Below are 12,943 nucleotides of genomic sequence, written 5' to 3' on the forward strand. Positions count from 1 at the left end.
CGTCAGCAAGAATTAAACCCAGAAAATATCTTGCCATCTGACTGCTGCCTCACTTTCTGGGATTGACGGTATTTGATTCAGATCATAAAGAAAAAAAGTGACACTAATAAACTCTTTCTGACCTGTGTACATAATGTAACCCCCGATACAGTAAACATGTGGAGTCACCAATGTGTTTTACTTCAGAGTGATCTGCTGTTGTCAGTACTTTGACACAGTTTTACCATTTCAACAAATGAGGCTTATTTTCTTCCAGAACGCTTGTTTCAAAACACTTTGTCCCAGGAGAGAGAAAACAAATTGTTTACACAACTAAACTAATAGTGGAGGATTAAACACCCACACTTCCTTCTTCAGGAGTTCCCCTGCTAGTAGTTTCTATGGACTTCTAAATCCAGTGAGGAGAGAGAAACTTTTAGTAGTAATAAAATGGGTCTTCATGTGACTGCTGATTAGCTGAGGAAGCCAAGTTTGACAGTGATGATATTCCCTGTACCATTGAGGGATCAAAAATAGGTTGGACAGAAAAGGGAAAACTGCTCATCCCAGTATGTAGGGAGGGGGAAGACCTTCATTCTTCCTTGTCTGTATGAAGACAGCCTGGGAGAGGCTTTACGCTTTTCACTGTAAGAGCCAGTTGGTGGCTGTAGCATCAGTACCTCCCTCTGCATGTATGGGAATGTATATGTCCTGGTCTTTTGAGGGACTTGAGGAAGGAAGCAGATAGGTGAGTTATTGAGGTGATGATCTTGGACCACCTTCTCAAATACAAATGTGATGTTGGAAAAGGCAGGAGGGGTGAGAAGGCTGCTCAAACCTGTGTAAAATGAGAGATCTTGGAAATGTCATATAATAGGGAATAGTTCTATCTGTCCGGGATCCTTATGCAGATGGCTAGAGAGAAAGGGGTAGAAAAGTAGAAAAGCTATAGCAGGAAGTAGAAAATAGTGAAAACTGCAAAATGTGAAGAGAACTGGGTTTGTGGATGGAAAATTTACAGGTACAGGAAAGAAAGCTGGCAAAGTTGTGGGGTTTCATCCCCTGGGGTTCAGCTACAAGAGTGAGGGCAAGCTGGATGTAGGGGTTGGGGTGGGAGAGACTGGGGCTGGTCAGGATAAGTAGAGTGAGAGGAGAGAGCTAGTGATGGACAACCTGATGGAAAAAGGGAAGAGGGTCAGGAAAGCGGTAGTAACCTTTGCATCATTGATGAATTGCAAGTCAGCAGTGACAGAAGATGATGGAGGTACCCGAGACGGGTATCAGAGGAAAAGTTATAGGGAGAGGTCAGAGGGAACAATGAGCAACATAAGGACAGGAAGGATGAGCTGTCTTTATGTGACTTCAAAGTTACAGAGATTGAGACCCAAGCCAGGAAGCTTGGTTGAGGCTAACATTGTCAGTCCCATGGTGTATAAAAAAAAAAAAAACAGGAAGAGGAGTGGAATTAACTTGGGACAGATATTTCAACAGCCTTCAGCTTTGAATTTCCTGGGTTTCATTGGCATGTGTCATAACCTTTTTGTTTTCACAATTTAATATTTTTTTTCCCATAAAGAAAGAGGATGGAAGAAGAAACAATAAACAGTGTTTATCAGAATAGTATGTCATGTTTGGCTTCTCTCATTTATTTGGTGAAAGTATATTTAGAAACTAAATTGTAGATTCTAAACATCTGAGTATCTGAAACTCCCGTGTCCCTCAAAAAGAAAACATCTCCCAAATGAATCCTCTCAGCCCCCAAATAAGCAGTAGTTCAATTGTGTGTGTGTGTGTGTGTGTGTAAAAATATTTTGGAGCATAGCTGGTTGAAGTTGTGGGTGAATTTTCTCATAAAACAGTCACTATTTATAACTAGTCTTGTAATCTTGATCCTCATGGGAAATGTTCAGGTGCCTCAAATTATTTTGAGGATTTAAACTTCCTTCCTAACTTTTCCAGATAGGTCAGGTAGGGGCAATACCCTATGTTATGCTATCTGCAGACTTTGTTTTTAATAACTGTTAGATTGCCTTATTTATGCCTCCTCCCTGCCTCCAACTGGATCCTAAAGCAGACAAGAAATAAAGACTATTCAGATTAAGTGTTTTCTCTCCCTGGGGTCTTGTGTGTTTCGTTGGTTTTTTTTTTGAACTCCTAGTAACATTATAAAATAAGTCTAGGCATTTCATCTCTTATCATGTGTATATGGCATAGCTGGAAGGACAGTGAGAATGCTGTGCTTTGGGCTTTATCCTGCTTGCTGTGCTGGCACACTTGTACGACTGTGAACTGACTCAGACATGGTTCAGTCTGTTTTTTCCACTCTGTGTAGTCAAAGTGTGGCTCAGGAACAAATGACACATTCTGAGCTGGATTTTAGCTTTTCCCCTGTGTAATGCAGGTTAGCAGCACTGGTGTAGTAGTGCAGGAGGTGTGAAGTGTCTAGTGGGGCTAATGCAGTTCACCAGTCTGTCTCTCTAAAGCCAAGACAAACAATGACGCAAGCTTTCTATGTTGGGTGGCTTATCTGTTTGTGTCCAGTGGATCCGAACTAGGTTAGGTAGGTGGAAACTCTCTCTGTTATCGGTGTAAGGGTTTTGCTGTCTGGTATATTTAGATGGGAGGTCTCCGTATGGAGGGAAAGAAGTTTGGTTAATTGAAGTGAAAGACCACAAGAAAAGCTTGTCGGTGCACAATACGATAGATCAAGACATAAGCACTGTTCTTTTAAAGTTTTTCTGGTGAAAATATTTTGTTCATTGAGAAATAAATCTTTTACTTGATACTGAGCTTCATGGTTTACTGTATTTGTACGCTGATTCTACAAGAGGAGTTGGTAACCCCTTTGGGAGTGTGTTACAAAAAATGGTGCTTAAAGCAGTCAATGGTGTTCTGCAAAAACAAGTCGTGAGTGCTGACTGAATAAAGAAGTGAACTGTAATGTCTATGGTGTGCAGCTGGTTAAAATAAGCAGCTCAACCTCAAAAACTTGCATGTGATTTTCCTCATATACACTGTTTGATTATATCAACCTCTTGGTCAGAAAGCAGTAGTAGAGATGTAGCTAATGACATGCAAATACAATTGTTGTTGAACAAAAGCACATCCACAACAGCAGGGCTTGAGTCCGCTCAAGTTAGTCACTTGGTGCTGACCTGGTGTAATTCAGTGTGTAGGAAGCTTTGCATTCTTAAACAGGCATGTTGAAAATTAATCCTTTCAAGATCCAGGAATTTCAGCGGATATACACTGGTGGACCCAGAACACTTAGTCTGCTTCTTTTAGGTAGGAGGGGAAAAATGAAGTTCAGTGCTCTTAATTTTTTTTCTATTTATTTAAAGTTAGAAAAATGTTTACATATCACTCACTAGGTGAGCTGCTAATTTTTTGTATGCATTTTCCAGGGGCAGATAAATAATAGTTGTGGTTTGTTTAGTCAAGTTGTCCCTGTAAAAAATGGACGTCCACATTTTTTTTTGCTCCTGCTGATACATAGCTGGATATTAAATTGTTTGCTTAGATTTTCGAGCTTTCAGCACCTGGAGATGTTTTCTCACCCAGCCTGTGTGTTTGTATACTTAGGTGTGTGTCATTTGCTAATGAATACAAAGCTAAATATTGTATTAATAATTTAAGCTGATACGATGCTTTTTGATTATGTGCTTTCTATTGGATTATGCAAATGTAGTAGTTCCTGTGTGATAAATTAAAAATGGATTTTGGAGGGGTGGGGGCCTCCCAGAGAAACTGAGAAGGAAAAAAGAATGCTTTTCCTCTGATAACTTGTGCTTTCAACGCAAACAAACACACACCCTCGCCCCTCCAAAGTGAAGCAATCTGGAACATGAGGTCATATACTTGGTGTTATTGTTTCTTGTGTGTTAAATAGAAATTCAGAAAAATACTCCAGTGGTGAATGGGAACATACACACCTTGATGGAGTCCCAGCAAAAACCAGAGGTTGGAGGGGGCTTCCCAGAGGTCATATAGTCCAGCCCTCCTTGCAGTCAGATCAGCATGCTCGGGACCTTGGCCCACTGAGTTTTCAATATCTGCAAAGGTGGAGACACCTCAGCCTCTCTGGGTCCCTGTGGCAGCGGTTGAACGCTCTTGTGGTGAAAATCTGATTTTCTTACACTGAGTTGGAGGCTGCTGTGTTCCATTCTGTGTTTTCTCTCTTGTCCTTCTAGTCGTGTGCATTTGAGAAGAGTTTGGCTCTCTGCTCTACACCCTCCCATTAAGGAGTTGTAGTTGTAGACAGCATTAAGACCTCTCCTAACAGAGCATTTCGGAACAAAGAAAACTCCATTGAAATGAGCCAAATGGGGGTAGCACTTTTTCGTAGTTTGGCGGTAACATGTGTGTGTGTGTCTTGGTGGAAGTGAGTTTCCTTTGCACACAGTTTTGATATTCGTTCTTCTTTTATATGGTCTCTTTCCGTTTCTTTGTGGTATGTCCCACTCCTTTGGTCATACCTTTCTTTCCTCTGTATATGCATTGATGGCAGTAAAGCATTGTCATATGTGACCCGCATCGTTACAGTATCTGAAACTCAGTGCAAAATGGTTTGCTCCTTGAAAAAAACCCCTGTGAGGTAGGGCAGTACTGCTCCCAAATTTCATGGGAAACAAAGACTGGTTATGCATCAAAGGTCTCTCCAAATCTGAGATCGGTTTCTTAAATCTTGAGAGCACATTAACCACTGGGACTTTGTCTTCATGGAACTGTGCACGGGGTCAAAGAGGGCACACACACTTCCTGAAATCCCAAGAACACCTCTCTCTCTTAAAGATGATGCCACACTGTTTAGATTTGTCCCATTTTTTGATACACGTGAGCCAAAAAGTGATTCAGATGCTCCCCTCACTGTGGGACCAATTCTTTAAATGTGACTGGAGGATGAAGTATCAGCAGGATTTGCAAAGCAAGCCAACCTGGGGTGCTGGCAGCGTGAGCATGTTGAGTACAGGCTTGTGCAGCTACAGTATTCTGCAGGTTGCATGACTTGGGATGTATTACTGTGCAGCTCCTCGATACTGTGAACATAGTTTGTGGTATACAGTTGGAGTTTATATGGTCCACAAAATTACTTTTTCATGTAATATGCTGATAGCCTGAATAAAGAAAAAAAAGGTGAAATAGTTCTTAACTAGTTCTAAGGGCTATATTGAGAAAAGGCCCACATTACGTCTTAACAGTTTTGTTGTTTTTTTTAAAAATCAGATGTTAGCCCTTACCATGGACTCAGCTGAAATAAAGCTACTGTATATTTAACTGCCATAACTTATTACACTCGAAGGAAGAGCAACCTGTGGACTGAAGAGTCACAGCTACTGTCAGTGGGAGCTGTCTGAAAAGCAAGGTGTCTAAGTGTAGTACATTTCTGATGACCTGATTCCATAGCTAAATTAGATCAGTGGATGTCCAATGGCATAATTTACATATTTTCTTTTGAATGTGTCATGTGGAAGATGAGCCAAAGGTCAACACCAGAATAAGAAAATGCTGTTCGTTCCATAGTTAATCTGTGCCTTGACATCTCATGCTGTGCTGAAGTTGAGGTGCACAGCAAATGATACTTTGGGCATTTGTATTCAACAGTCTTGGGGTGAGCAGTACAAGCTGTTGAGTACAGCTTGGAATAACAGATATGTTCACTGATTTATGGGTTTCTTATACACTCCTCTTGAATACCATTTAGCATGCTCTATACTGAACCTTGTTCCAGTACTTGTGGACATCGATGGACATCTTTCTATTGATTTTATGAAGCATAGGATGTGGCTTCTTAGGCACTGGCTACCTCCTGGACAGTAGTTTGCTTCTTTTAACTACAGAGTTGAACAAAGAATAATCTTTGCAAAACATTTCTTAGGGAATATTGAAACAGTTGCATGCAATTATAAAATAGTTATTTTCTTACAGGAAGATATCTGTTAAGCAGATCAGTGATGCAACAAACACAACTAGAAAGTGCTATTGCGTTATAATTGAAAGAAGCTGTGTTTTGTTATTGTTCAGTGGAGTGCAAACTATTTAACATCTGACTTTTTTTTTTTTTTTAATAGTGGAGAGCCTGAAAGATATTTAGGGTTATCTATTAATCGAAAAAAAAATGCGGCTTTTGCAGTTCCCTTAAGGTCACTTTTCTATCTTGCAATCCATGGCTAATTTTTATTTTTAAGGTCAAACAAACAACTTCTAGTTCTGTCTGCCTCTTGCCCTCCCCGGCGTATGCTACTTAGGGTAAACGAAATGCTTTTCAACATATTATATGAAAAAGAATTTTTCAAAAGCAATTTGTTTTGCCCAATATCCGAAAAGGGAATTGCTTTTACTGGCAATCAGCTGAAATTTACTGCTCGGTATTTCTGAAAACACTGAGCAAAAAGGGCAGGAGCTTTGGTGTACATAATACTCTGCAACACTGGAGAAATGTTTTAAAATAGGAGTCACGCATGTTTTGGAGAACGGGGGAAATATAGCCATCTGACACTTGTAAGACAATACACCTAGTCTGTGGTGCCTGTTTTACTGCCTCTGGTACCACACACCAAAAGTATGTATTAGCACTTGATGGGCCTGAGAGGAGGTTGTGCAAGTGCAGAATACTATGAATAGTGTGCTTGACTGTGCAGAAAAGTTGTGCTTCTGTTATCATACTAAGAAAATAGATTAAATTAATTCTTGGCTGTTGTTTCTAAGTATCTGAGTTACTTCAGCAGCATGTGGGGATTTTAAGATTTGAAATTGTCTGAAGAAACTAATATTTTGTGTGAGAGTTATTGATGTCCAAAGTACGAGGAGTGTGTTGGGTTTTTTTTTTCTTGAGGCCTAGTGAATGCTGTGACATTTCAGATACATTTTGCAAGGTTTCAGGTTGCCCAGTGACTTAAGTTACCAGAAGTCAATTATGGTTTAAAAACAGTTACCATAAGCATGGACCATCAGCCTCATCATCCTGGCTTTTATGTGTGGCTGGCTTGGTTTGTTATGTTGAATGTGAAAAGGTTTGATATGTACCTGCTAAGCTTTCTAAAGAACATTTTTGTGGTTGAATGGAAGAACTGGGCAAGGTTAACTTCAGCTAGGGCAGCTTCTATCCCTCGGCTCTCTCCCTCTGGCCAGGGAGAGTAGAGGCAGGTTTAGAGGACCTCTGTTAAGTGTCCATTCTGTGTCCTTCTCTCCAGTTACCCTTTCTCTGCTGACCGAGGGAGAGATTGGCCTTCTCTGAAATGAAGATAATCCTTGTTATTGTCTACTGGTGCAATATAAAACTCTGCAAACAAGTGAAAGTAGAGCGTGTATGGGACTAATCCATCAGAGGAAAGACTCGCCAACTCTGGCAAGTAAATGGTAAAACTACAAGGCATCTTTCCCTGTCTAGTGCTGAATTTGTCATTGCTTCAAACATGTATACTTCAGTCATTAGGTAAAGATACTTTGTGTGCAAAACCCTCTTGCCATAGTGTGGATGAAAGTTCAAGTTTGATCTGCTATATGGTGTTGCAGGATATCTTTTCCTGTGTATTATAGATTCACAGAATGGTAATAATGGAGAATATTGTTCATGAAGTAGTCCTAAAAATTTACAGAGCTGGGGAACAGACAAATACCACATAGTAGTTTTAAGAATGTTGGTGTACATTTTGGCGAGCCCTTAAAAATGTAGTTAGGGTATCCTTTTCCTTCCATCAGGTTGTTTATTTTAGCAGGAAAATCTTATTTATACTTTCTCACCTATCTTCTGAAGTTGTTCATATCTGCAGATACTCTGCGTGCATTTAATAAGCAATGACATATGCTTCAGGTGCTGATTTTCAAAAGCATGCTGCAGTGTTCTTACCTGTCTTTCAGTAGAGGTAGCGTGCCTGTATTTTTTTCAAACACGATGAAATAGAAATTATGGTGTATGTCAGTAATTGTTAGGTGCAAAAGAGTAAATTGTAGAAAAGGTGCTGTACTGGATGCAGCTGTCTAATACCAGAATAAACATATCCGATCTCTTAACCCTAGATCATGGAAATATTTGAGTAGATAGAAATGTTTAAGCTCGCTGAACCAGTGGCAGTAGGTCAGGTCTCTGCTTCCTCATTGCTGCATGGAGGAATGTTATCTCTGGCAGTGGTATGGTCAGAGCTTTGCTTGGTGCCTCTGTTGGCAAGAAAGTAGGATTATGACGTGAATGCTGAAACCCTCAGTCTTCTCTGAGATTTGTGGTACAGAGATAGGGAGATGGTCTGCTCAGGTGCCTAAAATAACTCTCAGTCAAGTCCGACAGGTGGTTATCTTGTGCATCTCCGTCTAGATGCAGGTGCTGTAAGCCATCTCCCTCTGCATTTGACTTAATGCTTCAATATGAATTTTGAAGCTTCTGCAGACCTTGGAGCTATTTTTCTTTTTTCAGTTGTAATTCGAGCAATTACCTTTTCTTACTTCTTCCAGGAACTGCAGCTCAGTGTTAAAAAGTTTTTTGAAGAAGTTTGAAAACATATTTCTAAATGTTTTTACTTCTATTATTTACTGGTTTTGGCAGAAATAACAAATGGAAATTGCTGAAATACTGCAAGAGATTCTAGTTTTGTAAGATATCCAGGCCAGAGGGTTTGGGAAGAATATGAACCTTCTGAAACGTTATCCAAATCAAAGTCAATCTTATAAATGTATTTCGCTGACATGTCTAGAGGCAAAACAAGACGAGAATGTATCAGCATACAATCATTCTCTTATAAGAGATGTGGTAGTATCCTTTGTGATTAAATGCTGTGCCAAAGGAAATGACTTGGGTTTTTATTCTTTTTCAGTAATGTGGAAAGTATGCCATGGGAGCAAGCAGGAAGAGGTTGTTTAGTGGAAGAGAGGAAGAAGAAACTGTTTGGAAGGGGTGCAGAGAGACAGCACTAGCAGCAAACATAATCCTCTTGGTAATGTGCCATGTTCAGCAAAGCTTAAGGACTGGATTTTCCGAGGCATGCAGTGTTTGCCTAACTGTACGCTCCCATTGGAAAGAGTGATATAATGTCTGTTCGTGTCAGTGGGAGCAGAGTCAGGCCAGCTCTTGGCGTGCTTTTCAGATGGGTCTCTTGGATGCTTTCATTTCTGCCTTTATGACTTCAGCATAGATAGAAGCGGGTAGACAGCTGTGAGTGAGACAGCAGATCTGTCCAAAAATCTAACAGGACGTAAAACCTCTCCTGAGAGTGCCATGCTGAAACAAGTTCAAAGTAATTCCTCTTGATCCTGTAGTCTTTTAAAAGGCTGCCAGTGAGTAGGATCTGAAGTTAAGGGGAAAAAATAAGCCTGCAGGCAAAAGGTTTGTTGAGGCAGGAGTGATGGCTAGCTGAAACCAGGTGTAGAAAGATGAATGCGTAAGGTTGGCAGTGCTGTTCCCACTTTAGATTAAATCAGATAAATATACTAAGGCTCGTGTGTGGACTGGTTCACAGCCCCTGAAGATCCACGTCTGTCCAGGTAGTAGTTCCTTAAGCAGTTGCTGATATTTTATGGCTCAACACATAGAGAGGCAAAGGATTCCTGGGAAAGATGGCTGTGATTTTTACAGCATTGTTGTGTTAACCAGGATGAGGAGCATTGATACTTCAGGATGCAAATACAGGTGTCAGAAATGATCAGCCAAGGAAACTGAAAATAGCTGTGACCTGTAATAAATAAGCAAGTTGACAATGTTGGGAGCTGAAGAGTAACCTTTGCGTGATACAGTTTGATATCGAGGAGAACATTACTCTCTGTAAGTCAAAGCTGTGAATGGGGAGAGGGAAGGGCAGTTTGCCAGCTGTTTGTTTTGGGAAGGAGGAGTGCTAGGAAAAGAGCAGCCATACTGCATCCAAGTGAGGGTCTGTCTGGCCCATTATCCTCTTGGTTATGAGGAGGATATGAGGTTCCGACTCTGCAAACTCTTCACTGCACCTCCAGATGCTATGCCTTGCTCCTCAAACTCATTTGCCAGTTCTTAAGGCATCACTTCTGTCTCCGGATTCACAACTGCACCGCACCTTCCCCTCACACTCACGTGAGCCAAGGCTGTGCTGGCCCCTGGCTAAGTTCTGGGTGTCCCCAGGGAGGTGGGCATCGGTGCTAGGAGCCCCAGAAGCTCATCTGCTTGAGGAGATCAGACTCCTGCAGGCTCTGAGGTCGCACTGCTGGCTGGGCTCTGGCCTCTTCAGTGCAAGCCTCCAAGAAGTTCAGGAAGGCCCAGATGGCTGGGGGTGCCAGCCCAGGAGTGGGCAAGTGCTCAGTGGACACCTTCTCCAGCTTCTCCAGCTGCAGGCACGCAAGGTAGGTCCTAGGAACAGGGATGCTGTGCAGCGCAGGCCATGCTCTAGGGGCTGGATCTGCTGCCTGCCTGTCTTGAAAAGGTGTCAGTAGGGAAGTGATGAAGTGCACTGACTTGCTGTCTTGGCTCAGGGGAAGCTTCTGATTGTGAAGTATCTGGATCCCCTGGTCAGGTCTCAAAACTTCACCTTTCCTCCCTCACATCAAGCATTTTGCCATGTTCTCTTGCCTTCCAGCAGGCTGCTGGAGCCCAGAGGTGGGGCTTCCCCCAGGCAGCCCCTTCACTGAGCAGAGCAGGCGTTGCCTCTTGTCCCTGTTGCAAGCCGTAGGGCAGTGGCTCTGTGTGCATACCTACTCTCCCAGCCTCCAGCGGGTTTCTGCACAGGTGATGTTCAGAGCCAGATGTCACTGTAGTGGTCCTCAGTGGTTGTACTTGTCCTGTCCTCTCCCCAACCATGGAAATTCAGGCCTCGGATTAGCATTTTGAGTGAAATGAGAGAGAAGGATTTGTCTGAAAGATGGGACTATAGCAAAGCCCATGACCTGGCTGCTTTTCTGTAACTCCTGTTTAATACTCAGGCTGTTTGGGTGACTGTCCTGGTACAGAGTTTGAATGGAACGGAGCAAGAGGCAAGGCGGTCGCACAGAGGGAGCTTCGGACCCTGGTGGGACTGCTCGCTGCTGTGATGGCCTGAGACGAACAGCTGTCGCTGTGGGGATACGCAGTGCCTTGTGCTACCAGTACTAAGAAATGGCGCTTAACAGTGATAGTGCCTGGTGTGACAAATGTAGCAACTGAAAAAACTTAGAAGCATGAAAGGGTATGCCAGCAGCTGGGACATAACTGAACCTTATTGCACTGATCAGGATATTTGCACATCATTTAATTCTGTGGGTTGCCTTTAACTACCTCGGGGTTTTTTTTTTCTTTTCCTCTTTATGGGAAGAGTAATAATGTCCTTGGAGGAATTAGTGAGAGGTGTGTAACTGGCAGTAGACTGAGTGGAGTTGCACTTCAGACTTTGCAAAATGGTGAAGAGGCAGTTGGGGAAGTAGTAAGCACAGTTCACCTGTGATCACCTCATTGTTTTTGAAAAGTTAGTGACTGTTGTGTATTTCTGCTTCCTTTTTAATTATTCAAAAGAGTATTGTTTCCTGAAATGGATTACAAACAGTCATTTATGGACCGTTTGCCTACATGCGTAGTGGGTGTCTGTCTATGTACGATTTTTTAGCTCATTATGGGCAGAAATACTGTTGCTCACTGACATCATACTGGTGACAACTAAACTTTCTTCAGGGGATAGGTCACACAAACTCATTTTGTTCAGGTAGCAGAGATGAAAGTAATAACAGCTCTCAAAGCAAAAGGTGGCCATTCAGGGAATGTTTATTATTTCCAAGCTTTTTCAAACACTTTAATTAAAATGACAAAATACAGAAATATGACACTGTGTAAAGAATGACTTCTCATTTTTCCTGTATGCATTACTTGTTTTCTACAAGTAATGTGCCCTTGCATTATTTCAAGAAAAAAAACCAGCTTGTAAACCCTTTCTGCAGCCAGAAGAATGATGGAAGTTAGAATCCTTTTTACATAATCCCCTCGCTTTTTGCTTGTGGATACAGCTGTGCTAACACAATGCAACATTTGAGTTGAGAGGTCTGCAAAATCCTGGCACCAGTGATGGTTTTCAGACTGAGGCTCTTTATTTGGTTGATTTTTCAAAGTGATACTGTGCTCAGTTGTATCTGTGTCCCTGGAAGTAGGCTTTCAGTTAACTTCTCGGAGGAAATACTTTCAAAAGGAAGAACGTAATTTTGCCAAGAATCAGATAAGGTCAGAGTAATTGGACAAACTAGAGCTTTGTAGGTTAGAAAAGAACACAGCCGTCTCCATGGGGTAGTGCAAATGTGCTAGGAGAACAGGAAAATGAAATGCATGAGGATGCTTAAATTTGCTGAAAATCTGAAGTTCTGTGCATAACTCTTAGCATATTCTCAAGTGTAGGACTGCATTTTAGAAGTATTTTTTCACAGTTTTAAAAGAAGTAAAACGTATTTGTCTTTCCTGTTTCTGGTTTCCAGTTTAACCCACCAGAAAATGGGTTCACTGAATTAATTGTGATTTTTTTTAATACTATATATTTATAAAGAGCTATTATAATTTGATTGAAATGTGATGCTGATTTGCCATAGGTTTTCAAGTACATATGTACCTAGCTTCCGTGCATTTCTGTTACGAGACGGTAGGGATTGTATTTCAGCTCCTCTACTGTACCCTGCTAGTGGCAAAGTGCGTGGCCTAAGGACTACATTGGCAGGTATCAGTCACCATTGGTCTTCTGATATCAGCTGACCTTTGCCAATTTATGCTTAAGGTCTGGACTGAAATTTTCTCCTGTTCTTCCCTGGCTACAGGATAGTAAAACCTGTTTTTGTTTGCCTGAAGTAGTTTCTGTGAGTGTCTATGCTCAGTGGTTGCATGGCCTTTACAGGTTGAGAATGAGAGAGGACAGCCAGTTCCTTCAGTGGGATAATTTAAGCTTAAAATACAAAGAAGTGGATTCTGCTAATTCCGTTGGTTGGTCAGCAAAAAGAAGACTGCAGATCTCTTACTTCAGTGAAGGCATTTATGGAGTCTCTTCACTCTGTCCTTTTATCATTATTT

The 12,943-nt window shown here is 41.6% G+C and overlaps 1 protein-coding gene across 3 annotated transcripts in view; it reads left to right on the forward strand.

Moving 5' to 3' along the window:
• Positions 1–12,943, forward strand: part of RIN2 (Ras and Rab interactor 2) — an 84,138-nt gene that overhangs the window by 13,997 nt on the left and 57,198 nt on the right. The window contains exon 1 of one of the 3 annotated variants that reach the window (XM_075413693.1): positions 7,315–7,335. The exons of the other annotated variants lie outside the window; for them this stretch is intronic. Within the exon in view, the coding sequence (XP_075269808.1) occupies positions 7,333–7,335 (3 nt within the window). The 5' untranslated portion in view covers positions 7,315–7,332. Of the gene's footprint in view, positions 1–7,314; positions 7,336–12,943 lie in introns of those variants that run through there. 3 annotated transcript variants of the gene reach the window in all.

This window comes from Opisthocomus hoazin, chromosome 2 (assembly GCF_030867145.1).
Source record: "Opisthocomus hoazin isolate bOpiHoa1 chromosome 2, bOpiHoa1.hap1, whole genome shotgun sequence".
Taxonomy (NCBI): domain Eukaryota; kingdom Metazoa; phylum Chordata; class Aves; order Opisthocomiformes; family Opisthocomidae; genus Opisthocomus; species Opisthocomus hoazin.